A 27171-nucleotide genomic window follows, 5' to 3' on the forward strand; every position below is an offset into this window, starting at 1 on the left:
GCAAGCCGTTGGGCAACTTTGCGGCGCACAGTTCGCCAACTTCATGTGATGTGCCAGACATTTCGACTGGTATTGCAGAGAGACCTGTGCGCAAGTAGATAGCGACTCCCGCCGCTCTGTTGTGGTCTCTGCGAGCACCACAGCAGTATAGGAAATCTATGATTTCGAGAGGCTCTTCGGGATCCATCCAGGTTTCAGCAAAGCAAAGTACAGAGGAATGGCGCAGAATGTGATCGTGGTGTACGTCCTTGGCATGTGCGGCAAGGGAGCGTACGTTAAGAATGTGGTTGTGAATGATGAATCAAGTGCTGCCAGCGAATGACGCGTCCATCGGCTGTCTGCGTGTGTTACTGATGTGTGGTTAACATATTAAGCTTCGCCTGTAAGAGTGGAACGCGACAGCGTCTTGCAACGCTGCCAGGGAGTCCACAGAACGCCATCGCCAATTCTGCTGTACGCCTTGCTGGACGGTAAATTTATTTTTTGAGGAAAGGAAATGTATCTCTCTCGCATATCTGGGTGGACACCTGCACCTCGCCGTAAGGGAAAGGGGGAAGATTGGAGTGAATGAAGACGCCGTATTAGCTAGACGCGCCTTTGTTCATTCCAAACCATTCAGCTGGCATTACGGAGTGGCTAGCGTGCTCGTATCGCACTCCGGAGACCCTGGTTCGATTCCCCAACTCGACCAATTTCGTTCTCGGTTTTATTGATTTATGCGGTCTAACTAGAAAGGTTAATTAGGCTATTTCATATTTATATTATTGTATTTCTATCCATCGTGTTCTGTCATTAACCTGTCAATTGTTGGAACTGTCTAGGATGTTCGACACAATGTATATGAAACGAGCAACGTCTTACTGAGTGGGGAAGTGCGTGGTGGTGGAGCGAACGCGGCTTTTGTTTTTTTCAGCAGCGTCTCCTTCCGCGGACGCTGTTGTCGCTGCGGCGCGCGTCTTTCTTTTCTTTTCTTCTGACCTCTTCATTCTCCTCTATATTAATTAGGCTAATTGATTAATTAAGCAATTAACTAAACTCAGTCCAACTTAGTTGCAGCATCACTATACGATCCCTTTGATTGGTTGCATGGTTACTAGCCAAAGTACAATTGGCCCCATTTGAAATTCGCGCACTGTGACGTCACGAGCATTTCGACCAATTGAAAAGCGTGACATTGGGGGCGGAGCTGGTTACGAGGCCGACGCCGAGGCGAAACCCAGGAACGGACGCCAAAGAGCTGCGCTCTAAAAAAAAGTATTATATGATTTGCTACTGTGGGGAGTTATAGCAACAACACCGTGCACAGCACGAATGCATGCACTTGATTCCGGACCAGGCGATGACATTTCGCCCGTGTACTGACAACGCCTGCGTAATTGGAAATACGGGGAACGCCGAACACCGGCTGGTCGTAACCATTCCAGAGCTTTTCTATTCCCCCTTTTCGTTCGCCGGGGCTCACAGCGTTTGATTGGTACGTAACAGTTTACAATTAGGCGCTTCTGGATTTAACAGGAGGACGTCGACAGGGCGGTGAAGGCTGCGAGGGCTGCGTTTGCGCTCAACTCGCCCTGGAGAACCATGGACGCATCCCAAAGGGGCAGACTCCTGTTCAAACTGGCCGATCTGATGGAGCAAAACCTGGATCTTATAGCGGTAAGAACCACTATCCGCTTTCTCTGAAGTTCATAGATTATATGTGACGCAATTGGAACGGGACAAACCAAGAGAAAAAAAAAACGCAGGTAGTCACCTACAACGTTCAGAATGAACCTCCAGAGGAAGAGAAAAAACAAAAAAATTCAGGGGCACTTTGTTGACCTAAGTGCGGTGAGGCGTAAAGCCTTTTGCGCGGTGTTGCTGCTTGTGTCACTGATGTGTGGTTAATATGTTAATTGAGTACAGAATTGTTTGGGAATCTTAAATGCTGGAGACACTGGAGGGCGTGTGGGAGGCATCCGTCCGATTCGACGTCTTTCTGCAAACACTCTCCAGCGACCTAGACAAGGAGGACTAGGTACAGGCGCGGCCATAAGTAAACGGAGCACGCTATTGCGTTCGAAGGGCAATCACGCTCTCTCCATTGGTAATGAAGAAGCGTTGTTTGTCTACAAGAAAGCCCACCAACCTCCTCTACCACCATGCGCGTACCGCTGCTGGAAATTTCAATTAGGTGACGCGTGAAAAATATTCGAAGACAGTTGTGTGCTCCGTTTACTTTTGTCCGCGCCTTACATATGCGTTGGCAGCAAGTCGCGCAGCCATTAGCACGCTCGGCTGCGGAACTGAAGGATGGTGGTTGGAATCCCATCGTGCAAAAAGATTTTTTTTTTTCTGGTCTGACTAGAAAAAGCGTGGCACCTCTGCTGACAACTTTCTGTTGAGAACTTTCTATCGACAACGACGAGGCGTTAAAGGCTTTCGCCTTAAAATTTCTTTTGAATCGGGTGCTATTAGGCAGTTTATGTAGAAGGACATCATCCCGTCGCTTTTAGTCTTGGCGCCCTTTTAATGCCTGCTTGATGGCATTAAAGGAGCCCACTTTGTCCCTGACGCTGACCTGTAAGGTACTCGTTAAATATTTTTTCTTTTTATTTAATTTATCGGAAGATGTGAGTTCAGAACATTTAAAGGGTCTCAAGAAGCTGAATCTATAAGGTAAGCTACAATGGGGATTAACCCTTTATGAGACATGAAGTTGTGAGCAATGAACACCGGCTGTTCAGAGCGGGATTCTTATTCTTATCAACTTTTTATGAAATATGCAAATTTTGAGTTCTCTAGAGTTAGTGGTTTTCGAGATAAAAGTGGGACACAGGAGTCCCACCGCCCCATGAGTGCGTTTGAGAAAGTGGGACATATGTGTCCCGCTGACCTCTGAAGCACAGTCGCTCAAGAAAAAAAGTAATTTTATTTTGTACAGAAGGGTGCGCTTACCAACAACAAAGTATGGAGAATACAAAAGCCTACTTTCTATGATAAAAAATCTAAAAAATATCGATCTATGTCCAGCACTCAGTCACTTTCAGAGAATGAACATAGCACAAAAGGGCATAGCACAGGATAGCACAAAAGGGCATTATTTGCAGATTTCGTCAGTAAAAAGAAAGGTTGAAACTTACCCTTCATGACGAATACCGATTGAAAAGCGCGCCAAAATCTACTGAAAACCGCACGCAACGCACGCAAGGGGTTCGGTTCGCTTGAGGCACAGGTATGTGCTGCCGCCGCTCGGCGCTCTTGTAAAGAGCCATCAAAACAGCTTCTTTGAACATCCACGAGATGGCAGTAAAAGTAAAAACGAAATTGATTCGAGCGGTTTTAACCACAAAAGTCAGTGTAACCACGAAAAAAGTGGGACATATGAGTCGCTAACGATGGATTTGCATCATCCTGATTCTCCGCCCTGTCGGCATGTATTTCTTTACCACGTAAGTCGTCCAGGAGTCTAAACACCAGCTCAACTACTTCCTGCATGGACAGACTTCCGCGCATGAATGAAACTCCAATCCACCGATGAGCGGCAAAAGAGCTTTAGACTGGATACGCTTCCCGAAATATATGGATGAGGAATGCTGAATTTGACTATGCAAAATTTTTTTGCAAACAGTACACACAGGACAAACGAAAATGATGTATAAAGCACATTTAAGAACTAGTCAGTAAAAAGAAAACTTTTGAAACTTGTCGTTCATAGTCAACCAGCTGGACAGAGTGCCAAAATCTGCTGAAAACAGCATGCACCGCGCGCAAGTAGAACAGTTCACTTGAGACGCATGCCTGTGTGGTAAGTGCGCCGCTCAATACAACATTTTTATTAAAACAGCTTCCTCGGACATCCAGGAGGTTGCAGTGGAAATTTAAGCGAAATTAATTCATTGGTTTTCAGCTCAAAAATCAAAACATTACTATGAAAAAAGTGGGACGTATGAGTCCCGCTGTCCCACAAAGGGTTAAGAGACACAGTGAAGGTAGTTTACACCTTCTCTCCCTTTCCGAAGCCCAAGCCCGCATCGCCGACATCAGAAAAGGGTGCACCGAGCCGCCACAGGCCACATGTGCTGGGCGCAGATGGCGAAAGGCCGAATGCGTCATTGTTCTGTGGGCGCACGTCACTTGGGAATGGCTTTGTGCACTCTATTCTGACTGCCTGCGGAAGCCAAAAACCAAAACGCTTGGTGGAAAACAGCGCTATAATATATAATTTGAAGTTTGTTAGCCATATCTTTTCCAGCTATATCGTTCCTAAGGAGTGCCTTACAATTACCTACTAAAATCAACGTGAAAACAGGGTGTTCCTGTTTGTTGCTGGCCGACCTCTCCTCCTTTTCCTGTCATTAAAATTCCTTTCTCTCTCTGAGGGTGTTCCCATTGCTTGAACAGAATGAAGGAATACTATTAAGCCTGAAAACACGTCGATGCTAGAAGCCACCGCGTTTTATTAGGCGAAATTCATCTTCGAAAAGCCCCGCTAGACTGAAGGCGGGAAGGGGGGGGGGGGGGGTTGGCCAGCGGGGATCTGAACCGGTCTATGTCTTATCTTCTAAGTTTGCAATCTTTCATGAGCACTCGCCAACACACACCTTGCAGAACGGACTGCGCCCCGCTGGTGTCATTTCGAGGAGAAATACGGACGCCAGCCTGTCACATGCACTGTTGTGAAACAAGCTACGTGGCTGTTATACGCAATGCCTGTTTCGACAGGAAGAGGTTCGAGGAATCGACGTGTTTCTTCTGAAGGATGTTGCCAAGAAGAAAACAAGAAAGTGTGAAAAAGAAAAGAAAAACTGGCTGCATTTGTCCTGTGGAAATTTTCACACCGGTGACGTCCCTGTGCAACAGAGGTCCCACCGATCATCGGTTTACGGATTTTTGAAGGGGCAGCTTGGCTTGCTCGAATTCACCGGCCTCTATATTTTAGGACTGAGTGCCGCTCTTACCCCAAAGCAAATTTCTATCACCATAGAAACGCCAGAAAGGTTTAGAAAATGGTGCGATGCTAAAGGGCGAAGATAGTTTGATATCGGGGATGAGAACAGTATACTAGCAAGTGGTATACAGATGGATATAAAAAATAAAAAAATAAAGGCGTTGTATCACTCCTGTGGGGCTGTTCAAAAATTGATAGAAGTTAAAGCGAGAGGGATGTTTAGTACAGGACAACAATGTAGCCCTCTGTGCAGTGGGTAGGGATAACTGTAATCAAGGTTGTAGAGCTTGCTAGCATCTCTTGCCGCTGCTTCATTTCATTCATGGGGAAAGAAAAAACGATGACGTCAGTCTTCGTGCCAGCGCGTTGCAGGAGAGAAACAAAACTGACGCGTGAAGTCAGTCAGTCAGTCAGTCAGTCAGTCAGTCAGTCAGTCAGTCAGTCAGTCAGTCAGTCAGTCAGTCAGTCAGTCAGTCAGTCAGTCAGTCAGTCAGTCAGTCAATCAATCAATCAATCAATCAATCAATCAATCAATCAATCAATCAATCAATCAATCAATCAATCAATCAATCAATCAATCAATCAATCAATCAATCAATCAATCAATCAATCAATCAATCAATCAATCAATCAATCAATCGATCGATCAATCAATCAATCCAAGTAAATGCAGGACATAGGCACACTTATTGTACGAAAGAGGAAGAGGTTATGATGAAAAGGAATGCGTGGTGCCTTGCTCCGACAACAGAAAAAATTCGAACAAAATTTCAAAGCGAATAAATTCGTTAGTGTTTCATGATGCAGGGTTTTGACAAGGGATGCAGTAGGGAGACTCATCCGAGGAGTTTTTTTCTCATTGCATGATGCTTTGCCGTATAATGCACGCGAGCATTTCCACGGGATGACGCAACGGTTTCACTTCCATCCATATTATGTATATCCGCTGGTGGGCGTGAAGCGGGAAGTCGTAAAAGGCGTGGTGATCCACTCACACGGACCGCTTGCCCTCCCTGTCTGTCCTCCTTTAGGACTAAAGCTGCAGGATAACTTTGTAGAGGCCTATCGCATCCGTTGGCGCCGTCCTAGATGCTCGTGTATGCCGCTACCAAAATTAGAGCATTCCTCGCCAAGGAGAATACCGCCGAGGAAACCCCGCTATAAAGAGAACAGGTGTGACGGGGAGAGGGCACTACTTTTGCACCAAAAGGGGAAATGTTTGACCGCTCATTTATGCTCTTCTTTTTGCGCTCCGCAGAGGGTGTGCTTTCAGACAAGACGTGAAACCGTCGCTTAAAACCACGTGACATCGGTCCTACCCTGTTGGCTACAGTTGTGCTCGGGATGACAGCTTTCTTTTCCACTCCCCTTTCCTCTCCTGCCTACCATCTGCACTATCTGTACCTCGGCTTTTAGTGCCTGATTTCATCGCTCCTTATCACGACACTCTGTCCTTTCAATCGTTTTTGCGACTACGTCATCATACTTCAAAATACCAAACATTTTTTCCTCGATAGCGATACAGTAGAGGAAGGATACATACATTGTTTGTTCTAGCCTCGCCCTACGTTCTATTTTTCTGTCTGTTCTGAGGCTACCAGGTTCCAGCAGGAAATGAAGTGCGCTTGGCGCTACATGTTGCGTGACACACAGCGCGTGTCGTCGTAGAAGAAGCGCGTGTTCGTACGCTTCTTCCTGTTGCCGACTGCTTCCAAAAGCGATAGCAGCCTTGAGCGCCGGATGCCCATTTGCGCTGTAATGGTGCCGTAGGTGCGCTTCTGCGTAGCAGAGTATTCTTTTCTTGCATCGGCCAACAGTGGCATTGAGCAAGGACAATTCACAATAGACGGGAAATACAGTTGCCCCGATCTCGCACCAACTATGGTGATCAGCGATTATGTATGCAAATAACAAATTTATTGAATCAATATCCAGCCATCTTTGAATTATTATCAACCTAGCCATCACTGCCTAAGATAAAGAAAACAATAAGACTTATGTACCCAATGGAATAGTAAGTGAAACACTTTCTTCTGTGTCATGGATGAGATTTCGATGTGTCACACTTGTGTACGTGGAAAAAGTATTCAGGAATCTGTAAACATCTTTTTTTTCTAGATTTGCTGTTCTATTGTCTCTCATATGCAGAAGCATGCATACCGTTTCTCAGCGTTTTTAATTTGTTTTGTGTGCTTTCATACATATTAGTTGTTGTACGATGTACTGTACTGCAAAGGTGTTCGGATATGCATACAGCGGTTGCCACTGCTCATTAATTTTCATTAATTTTAGCAGTGAGGCAACTGTGACGTATTGTAATATAATGTTGTAGAAATAGTGAAGGTAATAGTCCGATCTTACGATGCGATGCAAAATCTTTTAAAAATTGCCCTTTGGTCCCTTCGAATAGCTAGGGGTTCAAGGAAAGGTAATGGGGAACTTTTTGACGGTATCAAAAACATAAATAGCTAAAAACTACATGCCTTCCGAGGGGAGGTCTGAGCACATATCTATTGCTGTAGTATTGCGTTGATGAACAACTTCCCGTTGAAAAGTGGCGTTGTCCAGAATTTCTAGGTATGATTATCCGAGAAGCTCACATGCGAACTTAAAGTGGCATTCGGTGAACGTGAAAAGTGTGCGTCTTGCATCGCCATCCGGTTTTCTTAACTTATTCCTAATTCTGAACACGGTGAATAATCAATAAAAAGAAATAATGTTTAAAATTTAGCCCCTAAGATTCAAGGTGAGTCCTTAGCGCGGATTGATGAACGGTGTATGCTGACTAATGTATACTGCTTAAAAATCTAGCCTTGTAAAACTTTCTGGCAGCCGGGGGAGCCATAAGAATTCGCAGACGCGTTAACAAGGGCGGTGCTGCTATTTTCTTTGTTATGGGTATCAGGTTGTAGTGGAAGTCCGATGAGAAAGTGGGATGTGATAGTGGCTCTGGCCCAAGTCTCATAACAGGAAACAAAACTTCTTGTCGGGCTAGCTGGGACATATTTCTGGGTAATTAGTTAGCGCCACACAAGACAGGCACAAGACCGCCGTTGGATGTGTGTTACATCCCTTAGAAATGGGCTTGGGCAGGGCATGTAATGCGAAGGCAAGACAACCGGTGTTCCTTAAGGGTAACGGAGTGGATTGCAAGAGAGGGAAATGTAGCAGGGGGCGGCAGAAAATTAGGTGGGTGGATAAGATTAAGAAGTTTGCAGGAATACGGTGGCCGCAGCTGGCAAAGGACAGGGTTAATTGGAGAGACATGGGAGAGGTCTTTGCCCTGCTCTGGGCGTAATCAGGCTGATGATGATGATGGCATCCCTTAGTGATTGCATGGGGCCTATTTAGGGCTTCAGGAATGCAGTTCTTTGCGTTTGTTGTACGGTTCTGGTAACAGATGAGCAGACAAGCAGAGTGCTGTCATCGTTTGTGTTTCAAAGCTCCCGCTGAAACGAAGTGCTGCAACTGAAATTCTATCTTCACAGAGCCTCGAAACCTTGGACAATGGGAAACCGTTCGCCAGCTCATTGGGAGACACCAAGTTCGCCATCGATATTCTTCGCTACTGCGCTGGTTTTGCCGATAAAGTCCACGGGAAGACCATACCGATTGGTGAGTTCCAAACGAAAGATATGTCAAATTTTTTATAAAGTCTTCCGAATTTGATGATACTTGTCTAGTTCTCAAACACCCTGAAAAAAAAACAATAAAACACAGAGGGCTTTAATTTAGCCTATCCTGCTAAATAGAGCCAGAGCTTTAGTAGGTTAGCTTGAGAAAAAAGCGATGGCGTTCCGATGTGGTCTACTGCATTTAGTTAAAGTTGTCAAGCCGGAACTAACAATAAAGTTAACTGTTTTTGGAGTAATGCAGAAAGATTGCTGTTCTTTAATATCTTCATATTAATTTGAATGGACAACAGTTTTGGATACTAAGCAGTTGGGACTTTTCAATGTCATCAGTTTTACAACGCGGCAATGTATTAAACTTGCAGTTTCATGAACTGTAGTACTGGCGTACCGGTACAACCGCCAGAATATATGACAGGCCGTGAAGGCAGTAATGAGCAGAAAACAATATATAATGCGATAAAGAAAGGTGGCAGCGGCTGCTACGAAAGTAATACGCAGATATATATTGTTCTTGGTAGTAATATTTTGCCATCTTAATTAAATAATCCTTAAAATTAGTCAATGAACTGATGGAGACGGGCGACAAGATTAAATCAGAAAGGTTTAGAGGCAGTAACAAAGGAGGAAGTTGATCGGCTTGTTAAAGAAAAGTAGGCAACTAATTTTAGAAACAAAAAAAAACTATTTTGAAATGTTTCTGCTTGCATTTTTTGACATGATCGTTTAAACAAGAAGATTAACGGAGTAATATTTTTGGTTAAGAGGCAATTTTGGAACGCAAAAGAGCAGACGATATGGCGCCGACCAGAGCCGAATGCACGGCATCCGCGTGGGGCATGCGGTGCTCTGTCAACTGAGCTACGGCAGAAGCTCTCTGCAGTCATATTATCAGCTAACCGGCGTCTTAAGTTAACCACTTTAGTTCTAGGTATCTAGCAAATCAGGCCTTTAATTAAGCCTAACCTTGGGAGGGTTCGCCAGTGCCACACGCTACAACTTCAGCGGGTGTGGTTCCCGCTTATACCCTATGTTCATCGAGGAAAGCTGCCACAGGGAGACAGAGGCAGCTGAGCGAAATGTCTGTAATTCTTCAACCGATCGAGACTACCAGAAACAAGACCCTTCCTACGCTATGAACCAGTGGCGTAGCCAGAAATTTCGTTCGAGGGGTGGGGGGGGGGGGGAGGAGGGGGGGAAGGAGGGGGGGAAGGAGGGGGGGGGAGAGGTCTCATGTTGCAGCGCGGCCTCTTCATATAACTCGTGGAGGGATCAAACGCAAGAATAATAACTGCATTGTCAGTGAGATTGCCACTGTGTATTAGATAAATCTACGCACTGTCTAGACAAGGGAAATATGTATTTTTAAAATCAAAGAATGTATTCGTATGTCTTCAAAACCGTGGCAGACATAACTGATGCCAATGCTTCCAAGTTTTTGCGTATTTAATAAGTAAACAAAAGATCACACGAAGTCTAGAACTGTATGAGTCCGAAACCAGCATAGCAGTGCATGGCGCTGATATGAAAAAAACGTAAAGGCCATGAAATTAACAAGTAGAGGATAAATATTTGAATGAATCTTTGTCGTTCAGGAGCCTTTACATTTCTGTACATATGCGACGGCCAGGAAAAAATCTCAGCGACGCTGTCCTTCGTTCCAGTGTACTGCGCAGCAGCAGCTGTCACCGGTCATGTATTGCGAGTAATTGCACCGAAATTTTAGTCGCAACAGCGAGCACATGTATAAACGAGGAGATCTGCAACATATACATTAGAAGTGCGGAGATAAAATGGAGTATTAGAAACGCGAAGATACAACTTGATAAAGGACAAAAAAGTGTCACTGGAAACAAAGTCACTGTGTGTATACACAGAACCTCGCAACAAGATATTTAAAAACACGTATGTCTCCATTAAATCCACGTATCTAAGCAAAAGTCACTCTATATAATATGTCAAACAAGGCAAATAAACATCTTGCGCAATCACAGATAGTAAACAATACACACGGAAAGACAGACGATCCGGGCAAGAACAAAACTATGATAGCAGAAGTCGCGATATGTACTTGGGCCATGCTGCGGTCGGTGCCAGTTCGAAAAAACTTTAAGGGGGGGGGGGGGGGGGGGCTGAAGCCCCATAAGCCCCCTCTGGCTACGACACTGCTATGCACGCAGGGCTCAGGGCTCACGCCCAGGGCTCACGCTCAGGGCTCAGGACACGCAGGGCTCAGTATTAGGGCCATTACTTTTTCTAATTTATATAAACGACATAGCCTCTAATATTACTTCATCAATACGGCTTTTCGCAGATGACTGCGTAATATACAGGCAGATAACCACCCCGACTGATGCACTAGCTCTCCAATCAGATCTAACAGAACTAACTGAATGGTGTTCAACGTGGCAGATGGATATCAATGTCAGCAAAACTAAGCATGTAAGATTCTCTAGCGTAGCAGAAACATCACAGAATAATTACTGGTTAAATAATAGTGGAATTGACTCCGTGTCGTCTATAAAATATCTGGGAGTGTTTTTCAGTCAGAACTTAACCTGGGATGCTCACATTGAATACATAACTAATAAAGCCTTTAAAAAAATTGGTCTCTTGAAACGCCGTCTACCCCTTGCGAACGCTGAAACACGGCACAGCGCTTACACAACGCTTATCAGGTCGTCTCTTGAATACGCTTCTGTTATATGGAACCCCTCCCACGCGATTCTTACAAATGCTCTAGAAGCAGTACAAAATAAAGCCGTCAGATTCATACTGTCATCCTACTCACGTCATCAAAGCGTATCAGCAATGAAGCAAGCCATCAATCTTCAACCTCTTGCTACACGTAGAAAGTTTGCCCGGTTGTCATTATTTCACACCTTATACTATAGCGAAACGCCGTTCTCCCGAAATCATATCTTTCCTGCACCTCATTGTTCAGCTCGCCTGGATCATGCGCATAAGGTACGTCCGATTTTCGCTCGCACACTAAAATATCAGAAGTCACCGCTAGTTTTGTCAATTAATGAATGGAACTCATTGCCATCCAGCATTGTCGGCCATACTGAATTATCATCGTTTCAAACAGCTTTACTAACATTTTTGAACACAGAAAATGCGTCATAGAGTGCTAGATGATTTACCGTGTCCGTGACTTTTTGGCGGTCCTTTTTTTGCTTTGCCATTTCTTGTGTGCTGAACAGCTCCGGAGCCTCTTTTGTGTGCCATTGTATTTTTAGTTACTTATTTTGCCCTAATTATTACTCACTTGTTTGAACGTGTTGAATTTTGCGGTTTCAATGTGTTATACTGCACTTAACCAAATGTTACCCAAACTCTGCCTTCTGTATATTTACCATCATTTGTTATGAGTTGATTTGTTATGTGTGCTTTCTTTTAATCATTCCCCCCCTATGTAATGCCCTCTTCTGGGTCTTTAGGGTAAATAAATAAATAAATAAATAAATAAATAAATAAACCACAAAAATGCGGAAGGTTATGTTGCGGCGCTCTTCAAATTGATTTCATGCTGACATGTACTCGCGGCGACGAAGATAGACAACAAACATTTTTTATGAGGTTTAGCTCTTATTCATCACGTTGCTCAATTTCTTGGCGTCTGCTACCACCTCCCTTGGCGCGAAATTTTACAAGTCCGAGGAGTTCAAGATGGTGGCCCCAACAGTAAATCGATATATCAACCCAATTGGTGATTGATTGGTTCGTCATTAGTAAATCAAATTGGTGATTGGTTACGTCACTGATTTTGTGACGTCCTAACTAACTAGTCATATCACTATGTTTAATCGCTTTTAACTCAGTAAATAAAGAGGCATCCTCTATATGAGTATATGGAATCCTCTATATGAGCAGAACAGGCTAGACACCAAAATTAACTAATGAAGGACGCGTAATTCGGAGGTCGTGGGTTCGGATCCCACCGGCGGCATGTGGTTGTTTTTTCTTCTGCTTTTCTAATCAATTAGCTTTAAGCCATAACATATTCAGTAATGTTCTAAATTGATCAACACCACAAAATTAATTATTCAATTAAAAAAAAATCCCCTGTGCCCCTTGGTTTCTGTGGCTGTTGGCTTCTTTCATATTTATAACGAGCCCCTCATTCCCCTCCCCTTGTCTGCTTAATTGCTTAGCGAGGGCCTCGGTTCTGGCAGCCTTGACGCCATAGGAAGCATAAGAGGGTTCTCACGCAGCTTCCACCCTCTCCGTTCGATGACGTTCTACGCCACACCTGCGGTAACTCAGGACGTTCTACGTCCGCCGCTTATGAACGTGGGTGGCGCTGATGAACACTCTCAAGGTTAGGTTACTTGTAAACATAAATACCCCCGAAAACAGAAGATTTGACAGCCGTCGCTGTAGCTCAGAGGTAGAGCACCGGACGCGTAATTCGGAGGTCGTGGGTTCGGATCCCACCGGCGGCATGTGGTTGTTTTTTCTTCTGCTTTTCTAATCAATTAGCTTTAAGCCATAACATATTCAGTAATTTTCTAAATCGATCAACACCACAAAATTAATTATTCAATTTAAAAAAAAATCCCCTGTGCCCCTTGGTTTCTGTGGCTGTTGGCTTCTTTCATAATGAAGTTAATATCTATTTATGGTTATGCTTATATTTAATTGCTCATAATTAACTAACCGATAGCGTCATGATCTAACTAATGGGTATTCGTAACGGGCTAGACACCAATATTGTCTAAATAGGTTAATATTTACTTATGGTTAGGCTTAACATGGCGGCCATGTCGTCAGCACTCGGCAGCTCACAATTTCATACCTCATGGCGACCGGGCACCTACCGCCTTGAGGTAAGAAAAAATGGCGCTCCAAAGAGTCGAAAAACATTTTCGGCCCAAACATGTAAAAAATATCCAACCTCAAGGCGGTAGGCGCCCGCTCGACGTAATGTATAGAAAAGTAGCCTAATGACGTGGCAGTACATCCCATGGACAATAGATGGCGCTACCGAACAGCTAATGCTCGTTACTTCAACGTCTTCGAGACGGTGGCGGCATTTTTTTTTTTAGTAAGCAATGGGTGGCCCCGTAATGCAATAAGCTCGATACAAAAACGTTGAAAAACCCTTTACAAAGACTTTGGGCAGAGCTTACCATCAACAGCGCGGTTCGAAAGAGTTCGAAAACTTGGAATATAAGCTTCAGAAAAAAGAAAGAAAACTGTGATTACACCCTGCAAAAGGTCGGAGTTAGGTGTAGGAAGATGGCTCACTGTGTTTAGAGAAAAAAATTGAAAGGTGCAGTTGATTTGAACTGAAATAGGTTGGAACTACCGTCGTACATCTATCGTTGCCCAGATAGCTTTATTCCTAATATGGGAATAATTAACTATGAGTTGCTACTGAAGCGTAGACATGCGGCTACAATGAAACCTAAATAGCTTTCACAGAAGTTTCGGAGCTAAACAAAAATTTTGTCCTGCTCTGGGGATTGAAACTGGCACCGCCAGCTGTTCAGAGCAGTCGGTCTACCGTCTACACTAACCAGAATGGCTAGCAGATTGCAGGGAAAGGCAGAAAGGATAAAGAACTCGATGTGGGAGTGATGTTAGCCAAGTCTGTTTCCAAGGTGGAGTAAATTTGATTCAGAGCCGTAAGTACTCAGTAGAAGAAATTTCACTCGCGTGTCAACACTTGTTTTCCCCTGCACAGATGGAAAAGCGTTTGCCTACACAAGACGGGAGCCAGTGGGAGTGGTCGGCCAAATCATACCTGTGAGTGATGCAAGCTCTGAACACTCCTCATATTTTTGAATTTCCGGAGCTTGTTGCAAGGCTCGCAAGGAAGCGTTAGGGAATGCGAGCCGGCCGGCATCTTCGTACAGGTACAGCATAGATGACTAGTCCGGGTGGTTAACCGTAACCCAGTCACGCAGACTTCATGCTATACAAGGCACCCCTGCCGAGAGCCCTTCCTATGTAACGCATAGAAGTCCTGGTATTTACGCGCGTTGGCTGCTGTATTAATGTTGTATCTTACATCTGCTGCGGCTGGCTAGTGTGAATGAAAACTGTGCTTGGTCTCTGTGGGCAGTGAAGGCGCAGAAAAGGGGAGGCTAACGAAAAGGGTCCAGCTTAAGTTAAGGACAAAGCAGCGAGCTACGGAAAGAAAAATTATAGGTGTAACGTTAAGCGATCGGAAGCGGGCAGAGTGGACTAGTGGGAAAAAGCAGAGAGCGAGCGGAGTGGGTGAGAGAATAAACGCGGATTAATCACATCCAAGTCGAAATCAAGGGGAAGAAATGGGCTTGGGCGGGGCATGTAAAGCGAAGGTAAGATAACCGCTGGTCCTGAAGGGTAACGGAGTGGATTCCAAGAGAAGGCAAGCGTAGCAGGGGCCCGCAGAAAGTTAGACGGACGGATGACATAAAGAAGTTTGCGGGGATACGGTGGCCGCAACTGGCAAGGGACAGGGTTATTTGAAGTGACATGGGAAATGCCTTTGCCCTGCAGTGGGCGCAGTCAAGTTGCTGCTGCTGCTGCTGATGATGAAGCGCAACATATATTTAGGGTACTTCGTTATCAGTTTTTTTCCCCCGAAATTCGAGAGTTTAAAATCGGCTGATAATTTTAGAGGTAAAATTCGACGACGAATATTCAAAGCCAGCAAAAGTTTCCGTAATTCTCGATTTTTCTTGCAATTTGTTTTGGAGCAAAGGCGGACTGACTATAAGCGCTCGTCATTTTGCGGCTTATGACAGGCTGTATTATTTGTGAATTATTTTCGTAAAATATATGGAAATGAAAAGATGAACTAAATTCACAAATTGGTCGTTTTTTCTTATTATTCACAAGTATTTCGTAGCGTGCTTTGCCATCAGTACAGCACTTCCGCGTTCGCCTTGGGCATTCCTGCCTGCGATAGTATATTGTTAAAACGTTATTTAAACATCATAGCGACCACTTTAAAAGCCCAAGAGACTTGAAGCAGGGCGTCGTTAGCCTCGGTAGGGCTTGAAACCATGATGCCAATGAAGCGTCTGCTCAAGACCCGTGATGTGGCCTCTCGCTTTTGAAACGTACTTTTGAAATTTGTCCTCAGACTAAGGCGCATCATGATTAATAAGCATGTTTAAAATCAACAGTTATTTGGGAACACCCTCTCAGGTAATATCCAGGTGTACGCTAATTTTTCATTCTTCCCTTCAGCTTTGTACGCCAGAAAACTGTGTTTTCGCGAAGGCAAAATTTCGAGCTTTTAAAAAACTGAAATTTTGAGGAATCTCATTTCTAACAAACCTGTTCATAGTGCAAGAATCTAGAAAACCATGTTTTCTTTGATAACTAAGACTCCTGACTATATTATATAATAGTGTTACCAGTGAACTAGTTACCGTACCTGTGGACTTGACTCGTGAGTGAATCGTGAACGAATCATGAAAGACGAAGTGGCTGTGCGTTGGACGATGACGACGCTGTCAGTGTGAAGCTGGGCCCTTGGAGTCCGAGCTGACTGCTGGCCATCGCAGCGCAGCCGCCAATACAGACTTCCTCGTAACATCCCGCAACATCCCTTGGTGGAGGTGCGGGGTAAGAGCATCTAATGAGGACAAGTTGTAGCCATTTAAAAATTTATCAGGCTAGCTGTGTTCAATTACGACCGGTAATATTACTTTTAAGTTCGAACATCTGCCTGCTAGCCATATAAGTTCTTGGTCGTAAGGTGTAGAACTAAATCTTAGTACTCAGGTGTACTAGGTTCTCAGATTTGTATGAATAATTTGCTACTTTATGTTAAAAACTACTATGACTATTGAGGGAAGAGCATAAATCTTACTCCAGTGTACTAGTGCAGCATAGTATTCATTTTCGATGCACAAGTACGCTCTACCAGTATTTTAGTGCGAACTTTTTATCTATCGCGCTGAAATTTACTCAAAATTTTATTACGTTGGGTACGCTATAATGACCTACCACCGCGATCAGCACAAGTAATCGGACCAATATTGGAAACGTATTGGCAAATATTGGTCCTACAAATGACCAGAGTGGAACCATCCATTCGAAATATCGGGCTGATTACTTGTGCTTCTTGGGATCTGTCGTAACCTTGGGTAACTCTCTGAGGGATCTGTATTGGCTGTCTTATTCTTCCTGATAACCGCGGGCCCGGCTGCAGTGGAACGCGCCTGTCGTGATGCTGGCCTTCAAGATCGGTTTCGCTCTTGCTACGGGCAACACTGTGGTCCTCAAGCCCGCCGAACAGACGCCGCTCACGGCGCTGTTCGTGGCGAGCTTCTTGGCGGAGGCTGGCTTCCCTCCTGGCGTTGTCAACATTGTGCCCGGCTACGGCAAGACCGCAGGCTCCGCCATCTCGAATCACCCGGATATCGACAAGGTGGCCTTCACGGGATCTACCCAGGTGAAGCGAGAAGGTTCTCATTGCGACAGCGTCATTTCTGGTCTTGTGAGAATCGGCTGAAATGTACCATACGACTTTGTTTCGCATACATGTGCCTCTATAGGAACTCCCGTGACATAAGTGGGCCGGAAAGAGTGGAAGGTGTGCCTGTATTGACGAAATAGTAGCTTGGTTTGGGCTAGTTGGTATCAGTTCTTCGAAAACATAGCGCAAAAAGAACACGGACGACACAGAAGTGGACAGGACAGGTGCTAAACTTCTCCACTTCTGTGTCGTCCGTGTCTTTTTGCGCTATGTTTTCGAAGAACTGTATTGACGACGTTAGTAAGATAGCTTATTGATGTAATTCAGTAAGAGAGCCGCCGCAGTGGCTCAGTGGTTACGGCGCTCGGCTGCTGACCCGTAAGGCGTGGGTTCGATCCTGGCCGCTTTGGTAGAATTTCGATGGAGGCGAAATTGTAGAAGCCCGAGTACTGTGCGATCACAGTGCGCGTTAAAAGAACCCCAGGTGGTCGAAATTCCCGGAGCCCTCCACTACGGCGTCCCTCATAGCCTGAGTCGCTATGGGACGTTAAACCCCCATAAACCAATGAGGAAGATCTTGGAAGATGGAGATGTACAAGGGGTAGTAGGTCGGCCACGAAGAAAGCCTAGCTAGAATTCATGGGCTTCACGGGTGCTCCATGCGCACAAAACCTTTTGGTCTATATACTTTTACTATACACTACTTAGACTGTACCTATGCAATGAACTTTATTATTCTAAGTGTTCTTGTTTTGGTGTTCGGTCGCGTCATGCTCCCTGAACAGCGACAAGAACTCTGTGATGACGCAAGCATACACTCTAAACACAAATACACCTATATATAGCAATAAAAAGGGAGTAAGTTGTCCTCTAGCGCAATCCCTTTTTATTTATTTATTTATTTATTTATTCAAAATACCCCCAAAGGCCCTCATTTGGGGGTATTACATGGGGGGGGGGGGGGGGGGAGTAAGTACAAAGCATTGTTAGAAAGTTAAAAATATTGCACTAAAATAAAATAGAAATCACAAAATATTAATCATAAATAGGCATTCACAGAAAGGGTCGCAACAATGCACATAACAGCAAAATTTGAGAATAAATAACAGCACCGCTAGAAAAAGAAAAAGACGACACTGGAAAAAGTGCGCTGAAGTACAAAACCAAAAAAAATATAAAACAAAAAGAAGACAAGGCGGAAGAAAGAACGCTGAAAAAAAAAACCTTTTTAGTTGTTGAAACATGAGTGCAAAAGATGTTGGAATTTATTTAGATCCGATTCTGTGGCAATTTCTGATGGCAAAGCGTTCCATTCGGTTATTGTGCGTGGTAAAAAAGAATGGGCGTAATGGAATGACTGGCAGTTAATGCGTTTAACTTTGTAAGCATGATCGCGACGTGGGAAGATAGCCGGTGGCTGAAAGAATTCATCATGAAGGGAAGGATGGTGATAAAGCTTGTGGAAGAGTGATAGACGGGAAATTTTTCGGCGCAGTTTCTAAGGGTTCTCGCTGGAGGACAACTTTACTTCCTTTTTACTCCTTTACGTTTAGTGTGTAGTGTCTTAATAGGTGAACGTTTTGTTTTTCCCGAACTGTCCAGGTTGGTCGACTGATCCTCCAGGCCTCTGGAGCGTCCAACCTCAAAAAAGTGTCCCTAGAATTGGGCGGCAAGAGTCCTCTCATCATTTTCCCGGACGCAGACCGTGAGTACAGCGAACTATTTTACCTTCGATTATAGAGCTCACACCTGCAGTCCTATGTCTCATTCTGCACGCTCGGCTCAGCGCCTGAAGCATATTGAGTTGTACGAAAGTAATATCTCCGGGCGGGAGACTTCCCGTACAGGACACCGCCGTGGATTTTCCTCAATGCCTCATTTCACGCAGTGGATGTGGCCGTCAAGCTGGCGCACGAAGGCGTGTTCTGGAACCAGGGAGAAGTGTGCTGCGCCGCCACGCGAACCTTTGTTCACGCCGACATCTACGACAAGTTCGTGGCCAAGTCTGTGGAAATGGCCAAGAACAGGGTCGTCGGGGATCCCTTCGATGAGCGATCTGCCCAGGGGGCCCAGGTACGGACTTGACAAAAGGCACTCACACGTAGAATTACCTTCTCGCCTTTCAGTGGCGTTAGCGGTTTACAGTTTCCTTCCTTCTTAAAACAGACGGAGGTAGGCTGGCTGGCAGATAGACCGAGCATGTTCACCTCGTCCTTCGGTTATGTCAGGCATACAGACTTCAAATAGATAGATTACTACGTCCTTCCTTCCTTCCTTCCTTCCTTCCTTCCTTCCTTCCTTCCTTCCTTCCTTCCTTCCTTCCTTCCTTCCTTCCTTCCTTCCTTCCTTCCTTCCTTCCTTCCTTCCTTCCTTCCTTCCTTCCTTCCTTCCTTCCTTCCTTCCTTCCTTCCTTCCTTCCTTCCTTCCTTCCTTCCTTCCTTCCTTCCTTCCTTCTTTCCTTCTTTCTTCTTCCTTTCTTCCATTCTTTCTTACCTTCCTTCTTCCTTTCTTTCTTTCCTTCTTTCTTTCTTTCCTTCTTTCTCTCTTTCTTTCTTTCTTTCCTTCTTTCTTTCTTTCTTTCTTCCTTTCTTTCTTTCTTTCTTTAATTCCTTCCTTCCTTCCTGCACAAATGCAAACAGACACAGACCGACAGAGAATAGCTATGCGTGCTTACAGCTTCGTTCTGTTCCCTTGTCACGTGGATTTAAAAGCACGCTCTGAAATGTTTGTGCGTTCTTTTTACGGTCGCAGATCGACGCTACGCAGATGGAACGAATCCTAGGGTACATCAAGCTGGGCCAGAAAGAAGGAGCGAAGCTGCAGTGCGGGGGTGGCAGACACGGAACCCGAGGGTGCTTCGTCCAGCCGACCGTCTTCTCGGACGTCGAGGACAACATGACAATCGCCAAGTACGCGCATAGCGTTCTCGTAGGCACACCGCGTATGGCGTGTCTCCTTGACATTGAGATGGCTCTATTCAATAGCTCTTGCTGCCAAACGGTACAACAGTTGGGTATGAATTCTTGATACACTGCAGTGAAGACATCACCGACGTTTGGCCAGTGGCAGAAGAAGAGTAAAAAAGAGTAAAAAAAACCTCAGTAACTTCAGAAAGTGAAACATATCATCCGGGACAGGGGAACAATCTCAGTAATAAAGGAAAACTCTAAAGATGTCGGGCCACAAAATATTTAAGGTTTCAAATGACGCTGACTTCAAAAATCTTGTGTATGCAATGTTATTACTGAATGCTCACAGGTTGGCTACGTCTGGGCCGTGGTAAGTACATAGTTTTCATTTTTTTTCTGCGAATTACATTTTATCGTGCACGAACGTCACTTGATGCCAGAGTTAACAGCTTCAAGAATCAGGTTCCACCTCAGGGCCAGCAAAGGGTGGCAAACAATTTTCCTGGTGATGTTTGGTTTGGTTTATGGGGTTAAACGTCCCAAAGCGACTAAGGCTATGAGAGACGCCGTAGTGGAGGGCTCCGGAAATTTCGACCACCTGGGGTTCTTTAACGTGCACTGACATCGCACAGTACACGGGCCTCGAATTTCTCCTCCAAAGAAATTCAGCCGCCGCGGCCGGGATCGAACCCGCGTCTTTCGGGCCAACAGCCGAGCACCATAGCCACTGAGCCACCGCGGCGGCCCTGGTGATGTAGATTGAACAGAAAGGTGGGCGAGTTAGTTGTTATCCATATTAAACAGCGCGAAAAAGACTAAAACTCAGAGAAGCAAAACAATGTAGATTGAGTAAGGTATGTTCCATACCGTAAGAAAAAATTCCCTTAAACACAAAACTCTCATTTCTGGCCCTTTTCCTTATAGCACTTTGAAAATGCCAACCAAGTAGAAAAAAAACGAGAAATATGCGGTTCCTATATGCAGTTCAGAAAACTTATGATGATTTCACTTTCGGCAATTTCTGTGCCTAGAGTTTCCTGAAAGAGGGAAAATTATCCGAATGGAACGTCGCTGGAAGGAGTGCGAACACTGTTTATGGCTCCGACAAACTGGATACTTTTCTTTTGATCAATCACTGAGTCGAATTACGGCCGATTTTCTCTTTTTTCTTTTGCGCTGAAAATTTATATTCTTACCGATATTATTATTATCGATAATATTATTATAATATTATCGATCGTTTATTTAAAGCATTGTTGAAGCTAAAGGTAAGGTAACTATGGTGAACGGTGTGCATATAAACGAATTTATCTTTTTATTTAACCTTGAGGAATCAAAGTGAAGAAAAGAATCATTCCCTATGTCGCAGGGAGGAGATCTTTGGCCCTGTGCAGAGCATCTTCAAGTTCTCGAGCACCGAAGAAGTCATTCGACGTGCAAACGACACAAAGTACGGGCTTGCGGCTGGTGTCTTCACAAAAGATATCACTACTGCCACAGTCGTGGCACATGCACTGCGAGCCGGCACCGTTTGGTATGTGCCCACTCTGCTCCATTGTGCTTTCAACGCCCATACATAACATAGTTGTAGCCACCTTGAAGGTTCGCCAGAATTACTTCGTTGCAGCCATTACTTCGCTACATTCATGTGCAAATGTGCAACGTTCCGGATTCACGTTTCCTTTGTCGTGTCGTTTACTTTATTGTAGATCGTTTCTTCGTTATTAGGCTTGGCGTGTTTCTATTTTACTAGCTCCAAGCAGTACATTTAAAACTGCGGTAGATGCATGCTGTGGCAGTGCTATGTTGCAGGTACATTCTTTTAGTGAGATTTTAGGTCGCAGGAATGCGTTGTAACAAGTCATCGTGGTCCAGTCTATATCTTCTAAAAGACAAAGATTTAAACCATTCGATGTCACTTCGCTCTTTCCTGTGCCAATCACGTTCACCTAATCTTATCTAATCTGCTGTTCTTATCTCATCAGCTCTGGGTCAATTGCCTCCGAATATGTATGTATGTCGCGAACTCTAAACAGAAGAGAGCAAAGAGAGGAGTAAGCTGTCGCTTATGAAAAGGGAGCATGCTAGATTACAGAATATTGGTTTTTGAGAAAAGGAAATGGCGCAGTCTTTGTCTCACATCTCGGTGGACACCTGAACCGCGCCCTAAGGGAAGGGAGGAAGGTGGGAGTGAAAGAAGAAAGAGAGAAAGAGGTGCCGTAGTGGAGGTCTCCGGTACAATTTCGACCACTTGGGGACCTTTAACGCCCCGCCCCGGTGGCTCAGTGGTAAGGCGCTCGTCTACCGAGCCGGAGTACCCGGATTCGAACCCGATCGCGGCGGTCGCGTTTCGATGGAGGCGAAACGCAAGAGGTGCCCGTTTGCTGTGCGATGTCAGTGCACGTTAAAGATCCCCAGGTGGGCGAAATTATTCCGGACACCTCCGCTACCGAAAGAGGTTCCCTCTTTCTCTCTTTCTTCTTTCACTCCTACCTTCCTCCCTTCCCTTACGGCGCGGTTCAGGTGTGCGCCGAGATATACGAGACAGATACTGTGCTGTTTCCTTTCCTCAAAAACCAATTTACCAATTTATTTACCTTTAACGTGCACTGACATCGCACAACACACGGGCTCTTTTATTGCGAAAGCAATACTACTTGCACTTTCACGCCTTTGCCGTGCCGTGGCCGGTGACCACCATCGTGCCGCTCCGGTGACCACCATTGACCTTCATTTGACCTTGATTGCATTAGATTGGATTAGATTAGATTGGATTGGACTGGATTTGACTGGACTGGATTGGATTAGATTAGGTTAGATTACATTAGATTACATTTGATTTGATCCTTTGTACTCCTATTAAATCCACTCCTATCAAATCCAGGAAAGGAGTGGATTGGATTGGAGTCGATTGGATTGAATTGGATTGCATTGCATTGGATTGGATTAGATTAGATTAGATTACATTAGATTAGAGTGGAGTGGATTGGATTGGAATGGAATGGATTGGAATGGATTGAATTCGATTGCATGGGTGTGATGCGCCACCAGCGCCCTCAGCACTAGCGGCGGCCTGACGCTCGCTCAGGCGGGAGAAGAAAGGTGAAGAAAAAGAACAGAGACGCGGGGCGTGGCGCAAGCGGCGCGAGGAGACGAGCTCGGGCAACGGAGGAGGCGAGGTCACGGCTGAACGGCGTCCTGAACCTGGGTGACCAGGCCTGGGGAAGCCGTCCTCGCCCAGTTCCGCTCAACCAGGAGCCTGCTGTCTCGTGTCTCCTGCCTGCCTCTTGCTGCCTCGGAGAGCGGGCGCCGTGCCGGGCACAGGCAGGTGCTGCCTGCCCGGGGATCCTACCGGCCTTGCTGTCGGATCGCGTCTGCCGTCCCGTGGCTGGGACCCCCTGCGGTGAAAGGGTGCCTTCCTAGCCGTGCCCGGGTGTCCAGACCTGGGTGGCCGTCTTCTCTCTGGCGCGTCGTCAGCGCCACTGGTGCTGGTGCTCCGCGCCCGACTTCCGGCCGCAGGGAGAACAGCCCTACGGAGGTACTTGGCCCCGGCGCCTTTCTGGCGACGGGCAGCGCAATCTCACACCGGAGCCACTCCTCGACCCTCGGCCGCACAGCTCCATACCCATCAGTGACTGCTCTCCTGTTTTAAGTAAAACCATTTTTGCTATATCTACAGACGTGCTCGGTCTGGGACGACTTTCTGGATCCTCCGAGGCCCCACCTCGGAGGACGCTCGAACCTGCTGGGGGCCTTTTCCCCTCACAAATTTGGCGTCCGCGACAGGACCAGGCCGAGCAGCTTTTGCCAGTTAAAGGAGTTTGTGGGACGAGATGAGTGCGATCGAGCTGGTTGCTGCAGGAGAGCGCATGGGATTTCAGGGAGTCGCCCTACGGGCGTATGTCAGTGACGCACTGCGGAGAGCGCGTGAGGACCGTGCAGCTCAAAGGCGAGCGGAGATAGCATCCCGTATGGCAGAGATATCCCATCGTAAGGAAGAATTATCGCGTCTTGAGGAAAAGCATCGTGTGCTCGAGTTGCATGTGGCTTGCTTAGATGTGAGGGCAAAAAGGGAAATTTGTGAGGGGAAAAGGCCCCCAGCAGGTTCGAGCGTCCTCCGAGGTGGGGCCCCGGAGGATCCAGAAAATCGTCCCAGACCGAGCACGTCTGTAGATATAACAAAAATGGTTTTACTTAAAACAGGAGAGCAGTCACTGATGGGTATGGAGCTGTGCGGCCGAGGGTCGAGGAGTGGCTCCGGTGTGAGATTGCGCTGCCCGTCGCCAGAAAGGCGCCGGGGCCAAGTACCTCCGTAGGGCTGTTCTCCCTGCGGCCGGAACTCGGGCGCGGAGCACCAGCACCAGTGGTGCTGACGACGCGCCAGAGAGGAGACGGCCGCCCAGGTCTGGACACCCGTGCACGGCCAGGAAGGCACCCTTTCACCGCAGGGGGTCCCAGCCACGGGACGGCAGGCGCGATCCGACAGCAAGGCCGGTAGGATCCCCGGGCAGGCAGCACCTGCCTGTGCCCGGCACGGCGCCCGCTCTCCGAGGCAGCAAGAGGCAGGCAAGAGACACGAGACAGCAGGCTCCTGGTTGAGCGGAACTGGGCGAGGACGGCTTCCCCAGGCCTGGTCACCCGGGTTCAGGAAGCCGTTCAGCCGTGACCTCGCCTCCTCCGTTGCCCGAGCTCGTCTCCTTGCGCCACTTGCGCCACGCCCCGCGTCTCTCTTCTTTTTCTTCACCTTTCTTCTCCCGCCTGAGCGAGCGTCAGGCCGCCGCTAGTACTGAGGGCGCTGGTGGCGCATCACAATGGGATTGGATTGGAAAATATAACCGATGCATCACCAAAAGTCTAACCACAAGCACCACCACCAGCTACAATACCAGCTGTACCATGGCGTATATACGGAGATTGCTTTCGCATTTACCGGGCTTAACCGAGCTAAGCCACAGCGAATTTTTTTCGTTTCGCCTCCATCGAAACCGGCCGCCGCGGCCGCGTTTCGATTGGCGAAAAGAAAACTAACGCCCATATTCGTGTATTCGTATTCGTGTTCAGAGTGCATCTACTACGTTAACCTAACAGAACACCGTTTCTGTGTTCGGTGCGTTAGGCGTTCTAAGTTCATTGTCTTTGCTTAGTTGTTTGTAGGACATCCACGGGACCTTAGTTCGTGTCTTGCTTATTTGTAAGAAATCAAAGGGTCCAAGATAGAGTGTTTTGCATGATTTTTCGGTTAACACAAATATGGGGCTGATGCTATTCGCTGGTGGCTTTGAAGTGAGCGGCATTAGAGTGAAGGAAGACGTTTACCGAAGACCGTTGCACTAAATGAATGTGAAGCCAAAAGAAAGGTTTTGTATGGGGGGAGTAGCGCATGCAATGCTACAAAAAAGCCCATGCTACAAGAGCGCTTAAACATGCTTTCAAGACAATATACTTTATAACTTAAGGCTATCAAGTTCGTGCAAAATTTGTAAACATATCAAGACTGGGCAAAAAATTGTTTATAGATTTTTAGCTTTAGTCCATGCGAAATACCAGCAACCTGGCGAAACGGAAGCATGCATACTCCATAATTTCTCTACCCTTCGCGTTACCTTCGCCTGTCGTTGACAAAGAAGCCTCATTCGTTTTCTTACAATCCTTCACAACGCAGGATCAACAGTTATTACCAGATGGGACCTCAGGCACCATTCGGAGGGTACAACATGTCTGGAATCGGACGTGAGCTGTGAGTTGCTTCTACTAGTAGGTTCTATGCTAGCGACCATTGAGGCTTGTAGTTTGAAGTGAACTGATGTAATCAGCCCTTTACCAAGCTGTTGTTAATTCGTGATCTGAGTTCATGCATGCCATGTTTCTAGATGCATTGATGTGTAAGTGAATAAAAAAATGACATTTGGGTCATAATTTTTTTCGCTGCCATAAAGCTTTTAGGCATATATGAGCAGCCCAAAACACCGGAAGGTGCCATTCGACATTAATAACATTTTATTTCTACCTTTGCAAGTGTGCACTCTAATATTTTCTCCTCTGATAACATCTGTGTTTTGTTCGCCACAGCAAAGGACAAATAAGCTTGCTGCAGCTGATTTCACGCTGTGAAAGCTTAAGTTCAAATGCGCATTGTTTGCATTCTCTATGTCCCGACCGCAGTTGTTCTGAGGCACTTGCAACTTCACTGTAGCACCGTGTTTTCTGCTACGCTCTAACGCCCACAACTTGGACTTGGGTGTTTCAGAATGGCAACTGACAGAAACAAATCTTTTCTTTGAAGGAATTGCAAATGAAGCATGTATTTCAGAAACGCCTGACTGGTAGTTATCCATGCGGAAATATAACATTTATTTTTCCTGGCCTGCCTACTTGAGTGCCTACTTTTGACAACAGCAAAACTGTTAATACCAAAAAATTAAAACCTGCTGACGGGAGATCTGCGGATATATTGATTGCTATAGTAAAATATTACTATATATTAAAAATTGCGTTCATAAACTTGTTCCTTCTCAGAAATGCTTTTGCCCAGAATTGTTTGGTATTTATCGTATACCTGCCATTGTAAAGTGCGTTGCACAACAAGTCTCATGCATTGGTGGTGGTCTTATACGCAGGGGTGAAGATGGCATCCTAGAGTACACCGAAGTCAAAACAGTAAGTGCCCACCCGCATGGCATCATTTCTTGTGCTGTATTAGGCTTAGCATTGTTGAGTATTTGTTTTAATTTCATGTGAACCATGTTTCAGGTTGTGACCAACATCCCGGTGAAAAATTCATGAGCATGCAGAACTCGAGTCGATGTTTCACGGAGAAAAGCATCACATGACGGCCAGAAATTCACTGAAAACGCATTCAGTTTTCACTACCGCTAACATACGCATCTGCTTGCGGCTGAAGCATCTTCGAAGTACACTGTAGCCTCGTTCAAATAAATTGGGCCCTTCGCTTGTTGAGACGGCGCCACGTTTTGAAAGTGTGTGTAATCATTTATTTTTGCCTCATTCATTTCGGAATTATTTTTACCTCGAAACGTCACCTGCATGTGCTCAAATAATTACAAAGCATACCGCGATCGGCTACAGCTACCCCTCAGAAGCCTTTTGGCAAAATTTTTCTGGCTTGGAACTGAAAGCCGCCGCGGTGGCTCAGTGGTTATGGTGCCCGGCTGCTGACCCGAAAGACGCGGGTTCGATCCCGGCCGGGGCGGTTGAATTTCTTTGGAGGAGAAATTCTAGAGGCCCGTGTACTTTGCGATGTCAGTGCACGTTATA

At 45.9% G+C, this 27171-nt stretch overlaps 1 protein-coding gene across 2 annotated transcripts in view; it reads left to right on the forward strand.

Moving 5' to 3' along the window:
• The window catches only part of LOC149329045 (aldehyde dehydrogenase, mitochondrial-like), a 29481-nt gene extending 2639 nt beyond the window's left edge, over positions 1-26842 (forward strand). The window contains exons 1-12 of one of the 2 annotated variants that reach the window (XM_089560088.1): positions 881-1254; positions 1516-1656; positions 8419-8545; positions 14255-14316; positions 16721-16963; positions 18590-18692; positions 18876-19060; positions 19739-19896; positions 21266-21430; positions 25559-25633; positions 26514-26553; positions 26647-26842. In XM_089560088.1, the coding sequence (XP_089416214.1) occupies positions 1582-1656; positions 8419-8545; positions 14255-14316; positions 16721-16963; positions 18590-18692; positions 18876-19060; positions 19739-19896; positions 21266-21430; positions 25559-25633; positions 26514-26553; positions 26647-26679 (1266 nt within the window). In that variant the 5' untranslated portion in view covers positions 881-1254; positions 1516-1581 and the 3' untranslated portion in view covers positions 26680-26842. Of the gene's footprint in view, positions 1-880; positions 1255-1515; positions 1657-8418; positions 8546-14254; positions 14317-16720; positions 16964-18589; positions 18693-18875; positions 19061-19738; positions 19897-21265; positions 21431-25558; positions 25634-26513; positions 26554-26646 lie in introns of those variants that run through there. The other variant, XM_089560087.1, reaches the window with a different exon arrangement.
• The last annotated feature ends 329 nt before the right edge of the window (positions 26843-27171 follow it).

This window comes from Amblyomma mixtum, chromosome 9 (assembly GCF_055824585.1).
Source record: "Amblyomma mixtum isolate Tamu chromosome 9, ASM5582458v1, whole genome shotgun sequence".
Lineage (NCBI taxonomy): Eukaryota > Metazoa > Arthropoda > Arachnida > Ixodida > Ixodidae > Amblyomma > Amblyomma mixtum.